General features: G+C 43.1%; 1 protein-coding gene across 10 annotated transcripts in view; it reads left to right on the top strand.

Annotated features, from left to right (window-relative positions):
• The window catches only part of arid4a (AT-rich interactive domain 4A), a 187,505-nt gene that overhangs the window by 33,510 nt on the left and 131,217 nt on the right, over positions 1 to 22,778 (top strand). For 8 of the 10 annotated variants that reach the window (XM_072489314.1, XM_072489269.1, XM_072489277.1 and 5 more), the window contains exons 3-5: positions 1,950 to 2,060; positions 2,190 to 2,255; positions 14,078 to 14,168. In XM_072489314.1, coding sequence (XP_072345415.1) covers positions 1,950 to 2,060; positions 2,190 to 2,255; positions 14,078 to 14,168 — 268 coding nt within the window. The remainder of the gene's footprint in view (positions 1 to 1,949; positions 2,061 to 2,189; positions 2,256 to 14,077; positions 14,169 to 22,778) is intronic. The other 2 variants (XM_072489329.1, XM_072489321.1) reach the window with 1 other exon arrangement.

The following is a 22,778-nucleotide window of genomic DNA, read 5'->3' as shown; positions in this document are numbered from 1 at the left end:
ATTGAATTACTGAGCTAAAAATTTGATACTTTGAGCTACTAGACAATTTGAACTAGCTTGTTTCCTATGATAAATATGTTGCTTTCATGTAAAAAATTATAAATTTGTGTACATTGAATGCTGGTCTACAGATTCCTTGCTGTCCTACAGTGTGTAAGAGACACTTAAGATGACACCAAAAATAAGGCTGTAATAAGGTCAAGAGTTGAGTGCCTGAATGCATCTCCATGTAACTTTTTACTTTTAAAAAAAAAAAAATTAATTTAAAGTACCCAATCAAGTTTTTTCCAAGTAATGGGCAATTTAGCGTGGCCAATCCACCTACGCTGCACATCTTTGGGTTGTGGGGGTGAGATCCACGCAGACACGGGGAGAGTGCAAACTTCACACTGACAGTGGCACGGGGCAGGGATCAAACCGGGGTGCACTGCGCGTGAGGCAGCAATGCTAACCACTACGCCACTGATTCGCCCATCTCTGTAACCTAATTTTCCTACAAACGTTGTCTAACTCTAAAACTCAAATCCAGATGAAAAAACCGTAAAGCCATAAATGTGTGAAAAGATTTTTATTCAAATTATTCACGCCTTACATTGGCCTGATCTTGTAAAAGATCAGCAGATTGCATTGTAAAATGTCAGGAGTTAGCTCCAGTAAAACTCCATTATCTTTTTCTGCTTAGCATGCTGCCTTTGGATGTGCATGGTACAGTCCACCATGTTGTCGATGCAGTCAAACATGTTTTCAGTGATTTTGTGCTACAGTGAAAAATCTGGCGTATCTCTAACGGCCTTTGGAAACAGGCTGGTGGGCAGGCATTCATCAGGCTTTTCAGGGTCACCAGCCTCCTTGGGTGCCACAATTTTGCGCTTTTCTGATTTAACTCCTCTCTGGTCAGTGTCATCATCAATTTGGGTATCCCAGAGTTACCTATGTGGAACTTTGGCTCATCATGGGCATCGTTCTGTGGGATTTGCTGTTCTGTCAGTGAGAATGGATGACAACTTGACATTACTGGAATTTCATGTAATCTGAGTTTGACTTCTCATGATTTCAAGGTACGCTGATTAAGCCAGGGAAGTCTTGTTTGAATGCTGTGAACAACACCTATTTGTTGATCATTCTGCCTGAAAGTGGGGTGGTCAGAGGATAAAGTCATACATATACATTCTAGTAGTGGAGAGTTTTAAATGCCCTAAAACTAGACTGACAGCAGCAGATCATATTTCTGTCAGATGAAATCACAAATTCTGTTTTCTCAAAAATGTAAGTAGCTGTAATATTTCCCACTTTTATATTATAGGAAGACGGGGCACATTTTTATTTTTCAGCAACACAATTGGAACTGTACAGTTTCTTCCTCCCGCTTCCTGGTTTGAACCTGGAAGCACTGAAAGTAATTATTAGACACTCTTCTCCCTCCTAGGATCTTTCGATGTCTCAGTTCTCCATTTAACAAGGCATTGACCAATGGAATTATCAGTGGAAATGGCATTCTAGAATTCCATACTAAAAACAGGAAGTGTTGGAGTAACTCAGCAGGTCTGGCAACATTTATGAAGAAAGAAACCATTAATGCCTATTTGTTATTTTTTTCTAGAATTCCAGGTTTGAGACAATTTTTGATTTTCCAAGTTATACTTATAATAATAATGATCTTTATTGTCAGAAGTAGGCTTACATTAACACTGCAATGAAGTCACTGCAAAAGCCCCTCGTCCCACACTCCGGCGCCTGTTCAGAGAATTCGGGGAGAATTCAGAATGTCCAGGTCGTCTTTCGGGACTTGTGGGAGGAACCCGGAGCACCGGGAGGAAACCCACCCAAATGCAGGGAGAACGTGCAGACTCCGTGCAGTCAGTGACCCAAGCCGGGAACGGCTCTGCCTAACTTTATGACTTGTGATTTATCGTTTTATGCCTTAATACTGTGTTTTTTATAATTTGCAGGCAGCTGATGAGCCTGCCTATCTCACAGTGGGGACGGATGTTAGTGCCAAGTACCGTGGTGCCTTCTGTGAGGCAAAGATCAAGACCGTGAAGCGACTAGTAAAGGTCAAGGTGTGTTCCTTGCTGTTCAACGGAACTCCATTCTTTTATTTAGCTACTTTTGACTTGTAGTTCCACTATAATACCTTGATGAAGGTTAATTTTCAGCTAAATCTACTTTTCTTGTCTCGTATTACCTAGGTGGTCTTTAAGCATGACAGTTCTACACAAGTTGTCCAGGATGACCAAGTAAAAGGCCCATTAAGGGTATGTTTGACTTTTCACTGATGTTCTGCTTGAATTCCTGCAATCTAAAGCTTGCATTGGTGCAGTAATGAACCAATCATTAGACTGGCTCTTTTTGCACTATAACATTAACTGCCGTTATCCATGATCTGACTCCCACTGCTGCTGAAACACTCAAATAAACCTTTCCAAACACGTTCTTTGCCAGTCTCCCAAGATTTACTGTACATGAACTACAACTCATCCCAAATTGCCAGTACTGTTATTTCATTGAAGTCCTGCTTTCCTATTACATCTGTCCTCGCTGATCTCCATTTATTCTTGGTTTTCCCTTGTATTATGTTGCATTTAAGAAGTACAAGTTGCTCAATACCTCTCTGGTCCGGAAGGCTTGGGACCAAGGAATTTCTGGATCACACAATTTTCTGGATTTTTGATTAACCATAAGTGTGTGAATTGGATATAAATATGTACGTGAGACATAAAAATGTCAAAGTTAGTGTTAAGTTCAAATCCATACATTTGAAAATGTGGGTTGATAGACTGCTGCACTAGGGTCCAGAATAACAGTTAAGCAGCACACCTTTTTATAAATGCTCTTTACTGCTTGTAAATCCCAATGTATTCACAGCAATAAGTCCTCACTTAACGCTGGAACTGCATTCCTGAGAGGTGCAACTTTCAATGAAACAACAATAAGCAAATCAGATTATAACCAATGTAAAAGCTGAAGTTAGGTTCTGTAGGACATCCCTCATCAGAAAAAACATTAAAATATTCTACTGTGTAAATTGAAATACTTGAATTGCTAAATTCCTCTATTCGTAAATAAAATGACGTTTAAAGTAAAATTAGTTTTAAAAATATAAAAGAAATATGCTGACTCTTGCTACTTGCCTCCAGCTCACCAACACTCCGGCTCCCTCCCTCTTCAGTTTGTTGCCTCCCCTGCTCCCCTACCTTTTAGCTTGCCGCCTCACCTAGTCACCGCCGATTGTGCTTGCCAACCCTCCCCTCCCTGCCTCCTCCCCTGCATGCTGTTTTCCTCTTTCGAACTGGCGCTCTGAGTGAGGCCCATGAGGTAAATGGCAAGAAGCAGCGAGAGCAACTTCAAATTGCAGAGGAGAGAGGAAGGTTCCGTGAGAGGGAGGGGCGTCATGAAGAGGCTGCGAATGGCAGGAGACGCAACAAGAGATAAAGTCAGCAAAAAGGAAGTTCGGCAGTGACCAAGCGGGTTGGGGAGAGAATACCGGCAGTGACCAGTGGGGTCACCGAGGGGGAAAGTTGGCAGCAAGCAAGAAGGTCAGCAGTGTCCGGAAGGATCAGCGAGAAGGAAGGTTGTCAGCGGCGGGATGGGTGGCTGAGAGGGAATGTCGGCAAGAGGGGGTGACGGTGAGGGGAAATGTCAGCAGTGACTGGAAGGGTCTGTTGGAGGGAAGGAAGCTCGGCGGTGACCTGGAAGGTTGGCGAGAGGGGAGGAGAGGCACTGACCATTTATGGCCTAGAAGTGGGACAAGATGATCCAAAATGATGCTGATCAGGCCACGCTACCCTGTGTCAAACCCAAAGGAACCACATTAAAGTGAAGCTCCTGATGCTAAACAAGTGTAAGGGCCCTATTAGCTGGTTGACGTTAAAGCAGAATGACTTAAAAAAGAGACTTGTTGTATACATTTGAAGACTATCCTCTGCACCAGTACTCCCCAAACTATTTTCCAATGTGACCCCATTTTCTCTCTCATTAACGCTTCTTGCTTTTGGTAACACTGAGCCAGTATGTCTAAGGCTGTTTCTCTCCACAGTCATCATTGCTGCCTCGACAAGGGGGACTTTGTAACCCCAAAAGCTGTTTCTGTGGTCCTCGGCTAAATAATAATTCCAGACAACTTGGGCGAAATTCTCCCCCAACGGCGCGATGTCCGCTGACTGGCGCCAAAAACGGCGCCAATCAGACGGGCATCGCGCCGGCCCAAAGGTGCGGAATGTTCCGCATCTTTGGGGGCCGAGTCCCAACATTGAGGGGCTAGGCCGGCGCCGGAGGGATCCCGCGCTGGAGGGGCGGGATTCACGGCGGCCAACGGCCATTCTCCGACCCGGCGGGGGGTCGGAGAATGACGCCCCTGGTGTTTCTAGATTTTGGCTTTCCAGACAGGAGAGGCTACAGTGTACTGTGTGATCTGTGCTTGACTCAAACTTGGAATGTTTATTTGTAAAATTGGTTGCCTGTTAAAAAGGGGTCCTTTGAACAGTGCTGAGGAAGCAGATTGTAGTGGTTGCGTATTGGATGTGCAATCTTTTCTACCTACTAAATGTTATATTTTGGTTTTTAATGGGTGTTGGGACAATAAAACTGGTGTTTCAAATGAAACTTAAAAATAGTTTTACTGAATAAAAAGAGACATTCTGTCAAAACTTTTTATCTTGCACTCATCAGGACTGATTTGCAACAATTTATACTGTATGATAAGAGAGTGTGGATTGGTTGGCAAGTGGACTCTGATTGGTAGAGGCATTGCCAAAGAGAATGCAACAGGGAATAGTTAAGTGCCAAGCTTTAGTATAAATGCAAACCAGGCAGGAAGCTTTCATTGGGCAAGGCACTGCTCTGGGGATTGGCTGCCCCCCAAGCTTTTTGTTTGGCTTAAAATGGTGCAATGTGTGGACATGCTCCTCCTTCTGCAAAGGACAGGGTGCTGTATGTGGGGACAAATGTAGCTTCTGGCCTGCATTAGTGAGCTACATTGTGAGCCTGACTGACTATCTGAAATTGGTTGTTAGGGTAATTCTAAACACAATCAGGATTGTTGAGCAAGTGCTGTCCAATTGTGGAATTACATGTAATTTTGGCCACTGTGTTTTGAAATTTGCAAGCATAGGCTGGTTGGGTGCAGTTAATACTTTGTCTATTGCTGAAGGGACGTGCTGTTTGATATAGCCAGTTGTAGAGATGTATGGCCTACATAAAAGGCATCACTTGGACACAGAAATTCATATACTGCAATGCTAATTTGTGTGATAGGCAGAACATCTTTTTTGGCTTGACGGCAACACGCATACTGCTATTGCATAGCAGCAATTTGAAATGGCTAGCTTCACCAGATACTCAAACCTTTGAGACACCTCATTAATCTGAAGTAGACTGGGCACTTTTCAGGAATGAAAGTGGTGGCTTTAGGCCCACTCATGAGTTTACGTGATACACAGCGAGTGATGATCCGATCAGGGTAGCCATTATCCACAGGATGGCTTTGCGCCCTATTTCAGCGTCAAGTAAGTGGCTCAAGCCCGATGTACGAGGTTACTGCTAAGGCCAATTTTATAGCATGTGAAACTGTAGAATCCCAAGCGTATATTGACCAGTGAAGGTAGGCTTATGGAAGACAGTAGTTGAGAACCCTTTGGCAGATTTCTCAACTAGCATGTTGAGGGAAGGGAGCTTATTTGACTGCTCAATTTCAAAGGTGAATTTGAGCACAGGATGGAGCCCATTAAGGTGTGTAAAGAAATTCTTGCATGCAGCTGAGGATTCAAAAATAAAATGTATCATCTACATATTGGAAATATACCAAGGGTAGGAGGTTACATGTCATTCTATTGAAGACGTGTTTCTCGTGGAAACCAACATAGTGCCGGCACGGTGACACAGTAGTTAGCATTGATGCCTTACAGTGCCAGGGACCAGGTTCAATTCTAGCCTTGGATGACTGTCTGTGTGGAGTTTGCAAGTTCTTCCTGTGTCTGCGTGGGTTTCCTCCAGGTTCTCCGGTTCCCCTCTCAGTCCAAAGATGCACAGGTTAGGTGGATTGGCCGTGCCATATTGCCCCTTAGTGTCTAAAAAGGTTATGTGAGGTTATTGGGTTATGGGCATAGGATGGGAGCATGGGCCCAGGTATGGTGTTCTCTCAGAGGGTTGGTGCAGACTCAATGGGTCGACTGGCCTCCTTCTGCACTGTAGGAATTCTACGGTTCCATAGATGTTTGCGAGAGCTGGACATAGAGGAGATCCCATGACAACATCATCTGATTGGGCATACATGGTGGTGTTGTTAAAACTTAACTCTCTGCACGAGTGCTGAGTTCATAAGTTCAGTGAATACAGATTCTTACAATGGCAGCATGTCTAGATCGCCATAGTGATGTAGCACAAATGTCTGTACCATCCTTGAGCAGTATATTGGTGTATAGGCTAGCGGTGTTGAATGAGCAAATGGCTATTGATATGCAAGTCCTGTATTGGTCTTCACAAAGGTGAAAGAATCTTTCACTGTGTATTAAGACTCCGGAAGATGAGGGGTAAGGTTAACTTTGTTTTATTACGGTCACAGAAAGGCAGCCTATGGTGGTGAATATATTTACAGAGTACATTTCCGCTGGGGGAACCAATGCACCGGAACTGCCCAGACCGGCTTTTGTACTGAGATCTTATGACACCCAGATAGGCGGGCACCTGCCCACTTGCGGGGAAGCTCATATTCCACAAGTCACACAGGGAGATCAATCCGGGTGCCCTCAAGGGGGTTATTGCAACCCCTGCCCCCAAGTCCAAAAATTCCCCCTCTGCCAAAAACTGAGGAGTTCTTCTGCGCCACTTTGCACGTGGTTGTACTTCAGTCAGCGGCAAGACAAGGTCGGGAGACATATAACGTTTTGTAAACTGCCTTTTCAAAGACGATCTGCGGGGGGCTATTGCCAGGGGTTTGACTCCGGGCACTACATTGTCTGTAAGTGCGGCCGCTTTGGTGTACATCTGAGTGTGAGTCGTCATCATCTTGACAGTCCAGGCTTTGGACCATGGCGGGTTGCACACTTTGGCTAAGGGGTGGTCCATGAGGTGGTGGAGGTACTGACGTCCTTTGGGACGGGCTCCCAAGATGGTTGATATGTTTGTGCAAGGTCTTACGTGCCCTGGTTTCTCCAGTATAACCCCTGGGAGCCAAAGAGCACCATCTCCGAAGTTTGGGACATAGACGGCATCACCCAGTAGGTGGATTGGTCAGGCTAAATTGCCCCTTAATTGGATTTTTCTTTTTTGTAAAGTGTATTCATACGCTGCCAATAATAGAGCCCAGTGCTGAATCCAGGCCAAGGCTATGATGGGAATCCCTTTGTCCTCCTTAAAGAGACCCAATAATGCTTCTGGTTAGTAATTTTTTTAAAAAAGTGTCGCCCATAGACATATTGATCGAATTTCTTCACGGCAAATATCACAACTAAGTCGCCTTTTTCGATCTGGGTGTAACGGCGCTCTGCATCTGCCAGGATTCTGGAAGCGCATGTGATGGGGCGTTTTTTGCCATCGTTCCACCTGCGGGATGGCACCACCCCAATGCTGTATGGAGAGTCATCACAGGAGAATGAGTGGCCAGGTGGATCATAGTGCACCAACAGCTGGGAGGATGACCGCTTTCTCTTTACTCCTGCTAATGCCCTTCTTGTAGAGCTCCCCAAGCTCACTTCTGGTTCTTTGTTAACAAGACATTAAGGGGTGCCAGCAGGCTGGCCAAGTTTGAATAAACTTCCTGTAGAGTCGGGGCCCTTTTTATGGCCTGAACTTTCTCCTCCACATGGTGCAAGCCACCCTTATCCACTCTCAAACCCGGGTTTGTCACAGCCCTTGCTTGGAAGACACACCTCCTGTTTTTGGTGGATGCCTATTTGATATAAACATCTGGGGACCTCTTCTAAATTGTCCATGTGTTCTTTTTCAGTGGCCCCCGTTATGAGAACATCGTCTAAATACACCGCCACTTTGGGTAACCCCTTGAGGATGCCTTCCAGCACCCTTTAAAAAATTACGCAGGTGGAAGAGACCCCAAAGGGAAGGGAAGTGTATTCGAACAGCCCCTTATAGGTATTTATAGTCACATACTTCAGCAATGCGGTGTCCATTTTTAACTGAAGATATGTGTGGCTCATATCCAACTTGGTGAATGAGCATCCCCCAGCCAGTTTTGCATACAGGTCCTCCATGTGTGGCATAGGGTAATGATCCAGGTGAGTTGCCCTGTTTACAGTCAGTTTATAATCTTTGCTAAGGCAAACTGACTTGTCCGGTTTCACCACTGGGACCACTGGTGGGCCCATTCTGCAAATTGCACAGGGCATATGATGCCCAAACGCTTCCAAGTGCTGCAACTCCGCATCCACCTTTGTGAGCAAAGCATAGGGTACTGGTCCTGCCCTGAAGTATCTGAGTTGGGCCTCTGGGTGCACTTAAATGTGTGCCTTGGCTCCTTTTATCTTGCCCAGACCCTCCTGGAATACCTCCCAGATGCTTTCCATTACTTGGGGATGTCTATTTAGAGTTCAGTTGCATCTTGTTTTCCTCCTCAGGTGGGGCCATATGCAGGGCTCTGGCTTGAGGTGACCTCATCATCTGTCCAGGCAGCATGTTCTCTGCCAATTCTAGCGGTCTTGGTTGCTGCAGGCCTGGCAATGTTGTCGAAACTCCCCCTAGTCCTCGAGAGGTGTCCTGCCAGTCCGCGGTGGCCCGTGAACTCAACACCTGGATGTGGTGTTGTACTCTTAGTTGTGGTTTCAATGGTACTCTGGCCATTCGAGCACTGCCCTGGGACGCCGCTGGAGTCCACAATGGAGGTCGAGCAACACTATGGACATTGCAGCCCATGGAACCTTGGGAGTTCCTAAACCCTTTTTTCTGTGTTCTCGCGAGACAGCACTAGCTCAATGGCTCTCGTCAAATCCAGTGCAGGCTCCGCTAACCGCTTCCTCTGTGTGGCCATATTATTAATTCCCCATACCAGCCGATCCCTCAACATCACGGAAAGGGGTGGCCAAACCTGCATTGCTCAGCCAGCCGTCGGAGCTGTCAAGCCATCCGTAACTGACACCCCCGGAGTCCGAACATCAGGTTTGAACCGGTAATATTGCATGATTACAGACAGTTTCGGGTCGTACTGGTTAGACATCAGCTCCACCATTTCGTCAAAACGATTTTGAATCTGGCACAGCTGGGTACGTGAAGCTTTTTATGATATCGAAGATTGGGGCCCCGTAGGCAGTCAGGAGGATTACCTTCCATCGGTCCTCTCCAGTGATGCCGTTGGCCTGGAAAAGGTACGTCATCCGCTCCGTGCACTGAGTGCAATCTTCCAGACCTGCGTCGAAGACCTCCAGTTTCCCTAAGAACGCCATTTAAAAAATAATTTTGAGTTCCCAATTATTATTTTCCAATTAAGGGGCAATTTAGCATGGCCAATCCACCTAACCTGCTCATCTTTGGATTGTGAGACCCACGTAGTCACAGGGAGAATGTGCAAACTCCACACAGGTAGTGACCCGGGGCCGGGATTGACCTGGATCCTGAGTGCAGTAAGCAGAAGTGCTAACCACTGTGCCGCCGTGCCACCCAGGAACGTCATTTTGAAAAGTTCCAAATGCTGCACAGCAATCCTCTGTAGCAGCTGGGATGTCCAGAATTGAAGTTAAAGGTTCTTTTACCTTACCGCCAGTATTAAGCCCCAGGAAGTCGAGTGATAAGGTGAATGTTGTTTTATTGGGGTCACAGAAAGTCTGCCTATGGCAGCGAATATATTTACAGAGTACAGTCCTGTTGGGACAACCAACATGCCAGTCCCTGTCTGGACCGGCCTTTATACTGTGTTGTTACGAGCCCCAGCTGGACATTTCTCTGACCACTAGCGGGGAAGCCCATATTCCACGAGCCCCTTGGGGAGATCAATCTGGGTATCCCCGTGGGCCTCATAGGAGTTACTACACCATGTGTGTGGAAAACCTGTCAGAACTGATTGTAACTACTTTTCCAATCATTTGACCATTACATTATGCAGAACCAGTCGTAGGTAAGACGGGGCATAAAGTGACATCATTTTTGTGTATCTTTTGGCAGCCCATACATAGGTGAACACAGTGAACTGTGAGGACGAATCCTATCATAGATACCACCCAGCAGCTTGTTACTCTTAACACCAGCCCAATATGTGTTTTTGTAACTTACTTTCAAGCATGGCTGTCCAGCTATACTCGTGCCTGGCGGTAAGATCAATGGATACGAATTTGGACCTGCCATTAAGAATGGCGTGCATTTTATTGATGTAATCACACTTGTTCAGGATGACTATTCCAGTCCCTTTGTTGGGTTTACAAATATGTATGTCTGAGATGAGGAGGAATTGCTTCAGCCAGAAGGTGGTGAATCTGTGGAACTCGTTGCCGCAGAAGGTTGTGGAGGCCAAGTCACTGTGTTTCTTGAAGATCGAGATAGATAGGTTCTTGATTAAGAAAGGGATCAGGAGTTACAGGATAAAAGCAGGAGAATGGGGATGAGAAACATATCAGCCATGATCAATGGGCCGAATGGCTTAATTCTGCTCCTCTTATGTTTATGGTCTGGGTTGGCCTCGAAGCCTCAATGCTCTCAGACGTTGGCATAATATATGGAAATCAGCCAAGTTGTTTGGTAACCTGCAATATGTGTTTTCAATTTTTCAGCAATACTCGAAGTTCTGTACAGCCAAATAACTATTTTAAAATAATTGAAAGTATATCAGTCATTGTTGACCAATTGGTGTTCTTAAAATAATATCATTCCAGATTTTGTTTGATGAACGTTGGGATGTTTGAATCCACAGAATCCCTACAATACAGAAGGAGGCCATTCGGTTTTCAAGTCTGCACCGATCCTCCAAAGGAGCACCCTACCTTGGCCCCTTCCCCGCCTATCCCCGTAACCCCATCTAACCTGCACATCTTTGGACACTTGAGGTGCAATTAAGCATGGCCAGCCCACCTAACCTGCACATCTTTGTACTGTGCGAGGAAACCGGAACTTCCGGAGGAAGCCCACGCAGGCACTGGGAGAATGTGCATATCCACACAGCAGTCACCCAAGCCCGGATGTTTTATCCATTAAATCTAAAGAATGATTCCATCTCAAGTGTGATTTCTGCTTTTGTGTATTTTATTTGACTTTTGAATTTGACCATCAGTGCAGTGGTTATGAAGAAAATTTAATTAAGAGATCTAGTTACAGAATAGCATTCCATACCAGCTGAATTCTGAGATTGGGTCACCTGATTGGTTACTCATTGATATGTGCAGAAAATGGCTCATGTTAATTATTAGCTTTTCTTAATGGAAGAATTGCTCCATGTGGTTACATGACGTAGATCAATGTGGTTTTGACACGTTTGTCCTTTGCAGCAGTACAAGATCCACCATTGCAGTGACTTTACTTCCACTTGATCCAAGTGCACCCCCCAACTTTCCTCTGTTTTATCCATTTGATCTCCATAACAATCTTCCAAACACAATGTTACCTAAAGTGGCCAAGCTTTGAAATAATGTCAAACTATATAGACAAACCTATTAATGTGATTATGCTCATTTGCCAGTGCCCTTCTCTGGTGTCAAAGGGAATTTATGTTTTTTCCTGTCATTAACACAATCATTGCATTCAAAATAGTTTCACTCAAACTGAGGCTTCTGATTCCCAATGAGCAACATTTCTGCAGAATTAAACAATTTTATTTCCATGATCTTGTCATGTGGACATTCTAGGGAGCTGGTGGTTCAGTGCTATCTCTCCTGCCTCTAGGAACCAGAATGCCCTGGGTTCAAGTTCCACTCCAAAAATTGTTGCCTCTGAAAGAACCCAACCACTGGTCCAGGCAAGTGAACTGACATTGTTGCCAGTCCCAGCCTAGATAAATGGAGAGGGTTAGCGCAAGAAAGGCACTTGGCTGTAAAACCACCTGCTAAATCCAAAAAATGGAAGGTTGGCCTTAGAGTGTGATCAGCTAGCATGGTGGTGACCCTGTGTAATGTGAGAAAGGCTGAAAGAGAAAACAAGAAAGAAAGATTGTCAGTTATGAGTTATATAGATATAATAAAGGAGGGCCAGGTAAGACCATCAGGTACGTGCACACCTTATGCAGTCATACCTTCCCAAATTTTAGAAATGTTACTTCCTAAGAGAGCTATTAAGCCAAAGGGAGAGGGGGAATATCAGCCCAACATCAGGAAAAATGATTGAGCAGGTTCTTCTTTTGTTTTCAAAAGTCATATGTTACCAAAAGTCATGTGTTACAAGGCTCACCAGCAAGGTGTTTTAATTCATTCATGCGGTGTGGACATTGCTGGAAAGGACAGCATTTATTGCCCATCCCTAATTGTTGTTGTCCACCACCTTGTATCGTACAGCCTATGTGATAAAGGTACGGCAAAAGTGCTGATTTGTAAGGAATTTCAGAATTTTGACCTGGCAATAATGAAGAAATGGCAATGTATTTGCACGTCAAAATAGTCTGATTTAAAAGAGACATTGGAGATGGTGATGTTCTCATGCACTTGCTGTCCTTGTCCTTTTGTCCTTACAGATCATAAAGATCATAGGTTCTTAAAAACATTTTGGCAAGTTGCTGCAGTGCATCTAATATGGATACGGTGCACCAGTGGTGGAAGGAATGATTGTTTTAACAAGGTGAATTTAATGCCAGTCAAGTTCTAGATGGTGTTGAGCTTGAATTTTGAATTTTGCTAGCCAATGCAGGGGTGGGATTGCAGCTGAAGGATTAGCAGGTTTGACGTTTTAAGTTGGGTCAATTTGGCGCAACCTATCCAGGGCAATGCCTTCCAGTGCCATTTTGCTGTTTGCAACAGTCTTGAAATGGTGTCAAATATAAAGGTTGGTTTGAAATTATTTGGGGTCAGTTTTGGCTGAGAGTGATATAAATTGGTGGAATGTTCCTTCCTTTTAAAACAAACAATACTGATTTCTTTAGGGAACTGCTAAGTCTGTATTGTGTCTTTCTTTAACTTTGTGGCAAAGACAAAGAAGTATATCAGTGTGGGATCATAGAGATGAGCTTTCTTAGACCATAAGACATAGGAGCAGAATTAGGTCACTCGGCCCATCGAGTCTGCTCTGCCATTCAATCATGGCTGATAGTTTCTCATCCCCATTCTCCTGCCTTCTCCCCATAACACCTGATCCCCTTCTTTTTCCTCTTCCTTTCTCTGACCGAAGGCAGGTCTGACCACAGCACCACCACTTCCACCACGGGTAGGGCAGGAGGCAGGTTCCAAATCCAGAGAGAACAGGGACCGAGCCCTGTGCTGTTAGTACCAATCTGATCCACAGTGGGTGGACGTCCTGCCAACTGAGCTGACTGGCCTGCCAAGGAGTCCCAAGTTGCTATGGCAACATTCACTTTTAGATGCATGTGAGAGTTGGAACTATGAAGTGATCATAGATGCTCCAATTTTTTTTCCTTCACATGGCGGATCAGGAATCTCTCCCACTCTTTTATTGTCTGCCATTGGCATTTGTTGGAAGGATTTACAGGATAATACTCTGCCTGTTTCAGCCATATTATGAATGCACCTTCCTCTGCCATAAGGTCCAGGAGTGGAACTTGAACCGGGAGCCTCTGGCTCAGAGACGGGGTCAATACCCACTGTGCCACAAGACGCCTTCTGACATGAGTTCCCAGGCATTTTACATTAACATCAACCTTGTACATCATCCTAAAATATTACAAGTAATCTTGCAAGGGAATACATGCTTCCTGCAGCACAGATTAATTTTAATTCAGTCATTCCTTTCTTATGCAAGTTGACAAATATTGCATTGCATGATGATTGACAAAGATGGTATATTTGTCATGAAACCTTGCTATAAAATAATTCTGGAATGTGATAATCTGTTTTATTTCTATAGTTCCTTGTCTGGAATTATTCTTCACAGATTGTGCAGGTTATTTTATTGTATATGGATTGCACCACTTGCATTTGATGGGCGCACTGTAAGATTCACATGGGATGTTTATTTTTGTTTCAAAATGCTTTGTATTGTGATGTAGATTGGAGCATCGGTGGAAGTGAAAGGGTCTGATGGCTCTTACCAGGAGGCTGCCATCAATAAACTGACAGATGCCAGCTGGTATACTGTAGGTGAGTGAACTGCTTTTTTAAAAAAAAGATGACCTTTAGTATATCTTTGAAACTAGATTCAGCATTCTGTTTGTTAAAATTCATAATGTTATAAGGATGCATTAAGATCTTAATTCAGATCTAGATTTGCTATCCCACACACTTGCTTGTGTATCACAATATATATGCCACCAATCCCACCTAAAAGATAAAGTAACATCCTGGGAGAAGTGTAAATCTGATTTAAAACTCAGGCCATTAGGAAGAGGGGGATGAAAATCTGGAATATTTAACAGACCAGCCCATGCTGCAGCTCACACCGTAGGCTATCTTAGCCGAGGAAACCACTCGGGACCTGATTAATGAAATACAGTACCTCCCTTTTGTACGGGATGATCTCTGCACTGCACAGGTCCAGTTCTTGCTGTAGGGTTCCCATTGTTTAATGTGCTTAAATTCTTTAATAAATGGAGAAGTGTTAATATTTAAATTTAACAAAAAAACCTGCCTGATGGTGTCTGCATTATTAACAAAAATAATATTCTTCTGAACGATGTCTATTGCAACCAAAGTAAGCTTCAGAATGGCTCCTGTTGTAATATGTCTTTAAATGGGTAGGTCCATAATCTGTATGCATAATCAGACAGGATATGATGTCATCTGTCACATGACAGAAATTGGAATGTGTTAGCTGACCTAGCAAGGCATACTACTAAAAGTTCTCCAGCAGTGTGTATGTACTACTGTAATCTTCCAGTTTAAAAAAACACACTGTAGTTTACCAGTCCTGCTTGAGTGTTTGGTGAGCTTTTGTTTGACGGGTAGAAGAAAAGGCAGCAGCTCCTAGCATCCATAAGGTTTGTGGGGAGGGGGGGGGGGGGGGGGACATTCTGCTACAAAAGAATATTTCTTAATCTAGGAGTTCTAAGTGAAATTGACAGGTAATAGAATGGATATTCTAAAATTGAGGTCAAATGAACGAAAGTCATTCTGCATCTGCCGCAATTTATTGTTAATAAAAAACAGAAAATGCTGGAAATACTTCGGCCTAGTAGCATTTGTGCAGAAAGCAATAGAGTCCACATTTCAAGTCGATAGCCTTTGCCGGGTCTGACGAAAGGTCACCAACTTGAAACATGAACTCTGTTTCTCTTTCCATAGAATCTAACAGACATGCTGAATATTTTCAACATTTTCTATTCTTTTTTGGATTTCTAGCATTCACAGTATTTTTGCTTTCGTTCCAATTAGTTACCCATTTAATTATTTTATTTTTTAATTGCAATGTCTTTCACTCGCAACTTGTCATCATTCAAAATGTGGCATAATTGGGGCAGCACGGTGGTCTAGTAGTTAGCACAGCTGCCTCACGGGGCTGAGGTCCCAGGTTCGACCCCGGCTCTGGGTCACTGTCTGTGTGAAGTTTGCACATTCTCCCCATGTTTACGTGGGTTTCGCCCCCACAACCCCCACAATACGTGGCATAATTTTGGAAAATGTTTTTCTTCTGTTGTGGAGAATAATCCTTGGCCTAAGCATTCTACCAACCCCCAGCAATAGATGTCCTAAACCTTTCTGTAACCATTTTTGTTAATACATTACCACCAAATGCATGCAATACAAGTTTCTGTAAAACAGTTTGTAACTAATCTCATGGAATTTTGATAGCACCAGTACAGATGACTTGGGTTGGAAAAAGAAACTACCTTTAGTGCTTTGTGCTCTGAATTGTTATGCATTAACCCCTGCTGTGAAAAGTGTACATATATATGGAAGGAGGGTATTAATAGGATTAGGGAACTACTATACCATAGTATAGATATCAATAGAAGTGAGGAACAGATCTAATTTAATAAATGTAGCTGAAGAAGGGTGTTTACTTCATTTTTTCTCTTTAAAGTATCATTTTACCATCAATGCAGTTTAAGTTTAATGTTCTGAAGGGGCAGGACTTAAGTTTAACATTTCCACTGAAGGATGCGATTCTGGCAACATTCGACTCCCTCTATACAGCATTAAATTGTTAATCTAAATTATTACCTCAAGTATTGGTGTGTTGTTGAACCTACCGACTTTCTGATCTAAAAAGAGTGTATCCAACTGAGCAAATAATATTTGGTGCCAGAAACGTTTTACAGATTTCGCCTTTTAATAACTGATAAGCTGCTAGTTTTAGCTTCCGGGTCTACTCATCCTCCCATTACTTCTGGAAGAGATGCACGCTATTGATCCTATCTTAGAATGCTTGCAATTGAAAATCTTCTCTCTCTTAACTGATTAGTTTAATTTTATTTTGTTTTTCATTTTCTGGTTCTGTTCTACTTTTTCTGATGCTGATCTTTTTGGTTTTCTAACTCGTATGCTTCTTCTGAATGTTGTTTCTGATCACCCAAGTATTATCCTCATATTATCCTCATTGGTGCTACTGCATGGCAGTGATGAGACTGTAACAATACTGCTTTTGTAATAACATTGGTTACCTCCCGAGTTATACTGAGAATTGCACTTTTTTCTTTTTTTTCGTGGGATGTGAGCATCGCTGGCAAGACTGGCATTTGTTGCCCATCCCTAATGTCCTTGAACTGAGTGGCTTGCTAGGCCATTTTAGAGGGCAGTTAGGATCGACCACTTTGCTGTAGGTCTGGACTTGGTCCAGACCAGATGAGAATGGCAGATTTTCTTTCCTAAAAGACATCGGTGAATCAAATGGGATTGTGATTGTGATATGAGATGATACTGGATTTCAATGGGAAACTTTTAGAAAAAGGGTTGAAGGGGTTTTGTTAGATTTCATGAATTGTGGTTTAGTGAAAGATTCACAAAGCTTTCCTTCTACTATTTTGAAGATCAGTGGCTGGGTTCTCCATCGGTGGGATCCTTCGCTTCACCTGCAACGCAGTCATGCCTGTGGATTTTCTGACGGCGTGGTGGTGGCCACAATGGGAAACCCTATTGGCTGGCTGCCGGGACAAGTTTACCTCACATGGTAAATAATGTTGTGTATGTACTCAGTGGCACCAACATTTTTCAGGAGGGGGTTTTGTTTCTTGCCATTGGCAAGGAAATAAAGGGACAGGAGTAACATGGATATAAACTTGATCGAGTGGCAGGAAACAGTTGTAGTAAACGGTGTTTTTCGGACTGGAAGGAAGCATTATATTGGGATTCCCCAGGGATTGGTGTTAGGTTCCCTGATCATCTTGATATGTATTGATGACTTGGACTTGGTGGGGCACAGTTTCAAAATTTGCAGATGACACAAATTTACAAATAAAATGAACTTTTGAGGAGGATTTCAGAAAGACACAGACAGGTTGGTGGAATGTGTAGCCAAGCAACAGATGGAATTTAATGTAGCAAAATGTGAAGAGATCCATTAGGTCCAAAGTGAACGCATTAAAAGGTACACAAATTCATGAGAATGGTTCCAGAGATGAGGGACTTCAGTTGAATAGATAGATTGGAGAAGTTGAGCTGTTCTCCTTGGAGTATTGAAGGTTGAGAAGAAATTTTAGAGGTGTCAAAACCATGAAGCTTATGGCCAGAGTAGTTGGGGACAAACTGTTCCCATTGCTGGAAAGATCAACAAACAGGACATCAACGTAAAGTGGTTTGCAAAAGAGCGAAAGGTGACATGAGGAAGGATATTTTCATGGCAATGAGTGGTTAGGATTTGGGATGCACTGCTGGAGAATGTGGCGGAGGCAGATTCAATCGTGGATTTCAAAAGCGAATTAGATTATTTCTTGAAGAGAAAAAAAAATGCAGGGCTGTAGGGAAAAGCGAGAGTGGCATTAGATTAATTGCTCTTGCAGAGAATTGATACAGACTTAACGGGTCGAATGGCTTCTTCATGCACTACAACCATTCTACGAAATGCCATTTGAATCTGCCAATGGGGGAATACCCTCTTGACATTACTCGACCATTATGGATGTAATTGTAACGTTTGATAGGTCTGCAGCCAGAACGATTGTCATAAAAATAACTTTATAGTACATGATTTTTAAGCTTTTGTGGGTGTGTTGTGCTCTTCAAGAGGATATTGACTGTGATTTCCTTCCATTTCCCATACTGGGAACCCTGTTTTTTTTTTTTTTTTTTTTTTTTTTTTTTTTTTTTTTTGCTTGGTTACCAATTACTACCAAGTAAGGGACACTTTTATGTGATGTGGACTTGTGCATGTTTGGAATGGGATTGAGACTTTACAAACTCATTGCATAATAGTCCTTTACTGCCAGCAGAACAGGGAGACTTTCAAATCTCTGGGGCAGTGGTAGGCAACTTGAAGTCCGGGGGTAACATGCAGCCCATTTGGGCTCTGGCTGCAGCCCATGAGACATTTTGGTGACTTGTCCATGTGCTAGGTTGCCACATTCTGCTGATTTCCACCTGCATAGTTTTTTTTCCTACTGGTATAGCTGTGGCGATATGCACGTGATGTGCGGTGCATGCTGATTGCACACAACATTGAGTGTGAGAGTTGTGTTCTCCCTCTGTGCCCAAAATGTAAATATTTATTTTGTTATTATCATTTGAAGTTGATGATGGTTCTATTAATATATCAATCTTTAATAATTATCTATAACTTGTTATGAAATATTTGGTGTGTATTAAATATATTCCATCTTGTTCATGGTTAGTTAACAAGCCTGATTTCAACCTTGCGGCCCATTGAGATGAAGGAGGGCCACTTATGCGGTCTACGCAATAGTCTTGGTTGCCTATCATTGCTCTGCGGACTGTGTTGGAACCCATGTTCCAGAAGAGAAAAGCTAGCTTCTAAATCACTTCACCTGTGCTCTTCTGTTCTCTTCCCTGCACGATTTGGACTTCTGCATTTACTCTGGTTTTGGCAAATCCGTCCTGATTTTATTGAATGTTGGACGGAACAGGCTGAAGGGACAACATGACCAACTGATGTTCATGTGCTCCTAATGTAAATGTAATTTTCAATTTAACAATATTTTTGGTACTTAAATTTATAGTGAAAATGCTATCAATCGTATTTGTAGTGTAGGAATGTTGGCAAACACCACTAAATTAGTGGGTTTTTGCAGGATGATTTGTTTAGCATCTGCTGGTCTGCCTGCTGTACTTGTTTCCAATTTGCTAACTTTTCCAATTTGTTTTTTAATGCGCTGTCCTGTTAACATTTTCTGATTTTGAGCAGTTTGCGAAAAAAGTTAAACCATTCTGAATGCGTCTTGTCAGCCTCTTTTATTTCTCAGCCCCCAATTAAGGTAGTAAGCATCTATTGAAGTCGAGTCTTTGGCAAACAACTCCAAGAGTATGCCTTCAACTGAAAATACAAATACTGCAGAGACAAACGTTTATTTGTTCCTAGGCTGTAATATCCTAGGCTGCCTATGCTGTAGAAGCTATCTGTTTTCTATTGCAATGCCTTAATACACAATGCCAGAGCAGCATGTACAAGCTGTTACTATTTCTGGTTGCTGCATCTTCCCTAAAGTCTAAGGAAGGCCCAGCAGCCAGAAATAGAGATCATTTTAATGTGCTGCCCTAGTACTATGAAATGTAGCATTGCAATTTAGAGTGGATAGATTCTACAGCACTGGCAAACTGCTGTAATAGAGATCCTGTAATATGAAGGGATAATTGTATCAAATTCAACACGAGCTCAAATTCGCATTAGCTACACTGAAAGATGAGACAAATATCTTCTATTTGCAAATACACTTATTAATATTAATTAATGGATCAGTTGTTGACATTTGCTTTCCTTGGTGAAACACCCATATGTACTTCAGTTAGATTGATGGTTCATTGATATATTGCCCATTCTACTTGCTTGATAATCCTTGATTTGTTGTGATTTGCACCCTGGTATTTTCAATATAATTAGGACTATGGCCCATTAGCCTGGAGTTATTATGAAGTAAAACTTGCAAATTTGCACATTTAAGATTAATTCACTATTTTTCAAAAGTGCTGCAGTTAAGATTAAATAGCTCGGTAAGGTAGCCATTTGCTCCCTTGACAGATGAACAGACTCAGGAAATGCGATGTGTGAGTTTCAGACTACACCCATAACACTGCATTGTTCTGGACTTCACAGACTGTTTCACATTTACTGGGAAGTCTGTGTTTTAACTCTTAGTATAGCAAGGGTGTGGTTGAAATAAACTTCAAATCCTTTTGTGTCAACTTCGTTCTTTCCAGTTTATATAGGAATAACATTGGAACTTTCCTATGAAATGATCTATATGGGTCTTAACTTCTGGGTTCCCCAGTGATGGATTGGGGGGTGGGGGGATCCAAAGATGTGCTGAGGAATCTCCCTCGGAACTTCACAAGTAAGCATTTGCATGCTTGCTTCCTCTGGGCAATTGCTCCGTTCTGTGAACCATCCAAAAATTATTTAAATCGTAAACTTCGGATGGATGCCCACCACCTGCACCGATCTCTTTACCGCCCATCAGCAGGCCCAACTCTCTCTCTCTCTCTCTCTCTCTCTCTCTCTCCCCCCCCCCCCCCCCCCCCCCCCCACCCCCAAGCCTGACGAGTGCCAATTTCTTCAAACAGAATATATGAAATCAGCAGGAATGGTGTGTATTAAAAATTTCCCTTTTGCCTTGGTAGATCGATTTGAACATGCTCTACTGTTTAGTCATGAAGGTGGAAAATATCACTGTGTTAGACTATATTGTTTAGGAGAAAGCTAATATGTTAAATGTATTTTTTATAAGTAATATAATTATGCAGAAAGAAAAGATGATGACAAGTAGACAGCAGTAAACAAATTTGACTCAGACAGTACTGATGTGTTTTGAAAAGATTAAATCTGAAATGTTGGCAGTTCTTTAAATAATATTTTAGTTGAGTGGCAGACTCCATGAAGCCCCTTATTGGCAACAACAACTGGTCTCTATTGCATCTTTTAAAACATACTAAAGTGCCTCGTGGGAGTCTTATCAACCAGCATTTGACAGCGAACCACATGAAGTGATGTTACATTTGCTTGTCCAAATAGATAGGTTTTAAGGAACACCTTAAAGGAGGAAAGAGGTGGAGAGGTTTGGGGATGGAATTCCAGAGCTTTGGGCCTGGACAGCTGAAGGTCTATCCACCAATGATGGAGCAGTTAAAATCAGGAATTCTTAAATGTTAGAATAAGAGGAGTGCAAAAAACTTAAAGTTTTAGAGCTGGAGGAGATTACAGAGATGGGAGGCGTGAGGCTATAGAGGGATTTGGAAGCAAGAAAGAGAATTTTAAGCTTGAGGTGTTGCTTTGCTGGGAACCAGTGTAGGTCTGAACAAATTGGTTAAGGGTGAATGGAACTTGGTGTGAGTAAGGACATAATAAGCAGAAATTTGGATAACCTCCAGTAGAAGGGTAGAATATGTGAGGATGTGTAGAATGTAACTATGACCAAGGCAAACTATCCCTCCTTGTGATCTCTTTGCAGCCTCTGTGACATGGTAGGTCACAGCATCCTCCTTCCATGACCTGATCAGTGTCTATCAGCTGGGTAGGACCAAACTCACCTGATTCCTTTCATATCTATCTAATCGCCAGACATTCTACCTCCAGTAGAATCATAGAATTTGCAGTGCAGAAGGAGGCCATTTGGCCCATCAAGTCTGCACCGGCTCTTGGAAAGCGCACCCTACCTAAGCCCACACCTCCACCCTATCCCCATAACTTAGCAACCCCACCCAACACTAAGGGCAATTTTGGACACTAAGGGCAATTTAGCATGGCCAATCCACCTAACCTGCACATCTTTGGGCTGAGAGGGGAAACCGGAGCACCCAGAGGAAACCCACGTACACACAGGAAGAACGTGCAGACTCCACACAGACAGTGACCCAAGCCGGGAATCGAACCTGGGACCCTGGTGCTGAGAAGCTACCCACTAAGCTACTGTGCTGACTATTGGATAGATATGAAAGGAGACAAGTGAGTACAGTCCTACCCAGCTGAAAGACACTGGAGACGTCATGGAAGGAGGATACTGTGATCTACCATGTCATGGGGAGGGATAGTTTATCTTTGTCATGGTTACATATGCACCTGGGAGTCAAACCAAAAATTAACACGAGATCAGAGTTCTGTCTAAAAGATGCAACATCAGAATGTTGATCAGTGCTACCATTGTACATTGAATGTGAACAACTATGTGAGGTTCTGATGAGATAAATTGGGAATATCTATTTCCTCTGGCAAGTATATTGATAACTAGACGGCGATGTGGGGGAGAAATTGAGAGGTGTTAAGACATAGAATGGAAAGGTGTTAAGACATAGAATGGCTTGTCAGAAACAGTGGTGCAAACAGTACATAGAACATAGAATATTACAGCGCAGTATAGGCCCTTCGGCCCTCGATATTGCGCCGACCTGTGAAACCACTCTAAAGCCCATCTACACTATTACCTTATCGTCCATATGCCTATCCAATGACCGTTTGAATGCCCTTCATGTTGGCGAGTCCACTACTGTTGCAGGCAGGGCATTCCACGCCCTTACTACTCTCTGAGTAAAGAACCTACCTCTGACATCTGTCCTATATCTATCTCCCCTCAATTTAACTATGTCCCCTCGTGCTAGACATCACTGCAGCTTATCTATGTCCCTCTGTAACTTGTAACATCCTTCCGCACTGTC

The sequence above is a fragment of the Scyliorhinus torazame genome, chromosome 2 (genome assembly GCF_047496885.1).
Source record: "Scyliorhinus torazame isolate Kashiwa2021f chromosome 2, sScyTor2.1, whole genome shotgun sequence".
In the NCBI taxonomy this organism is placed as follows: Eukaryota; Metazoa; Chordata; class Chondrichthyes; order Carcharhiniformes; family Scyliorhinidae; genus Scyliorhinus; species Scyliorhinus torazame.
Note: the sequence above shows the minus strand (reverse complement) of the source record. Positions and strands in the feature narration are given on the sequence as shown.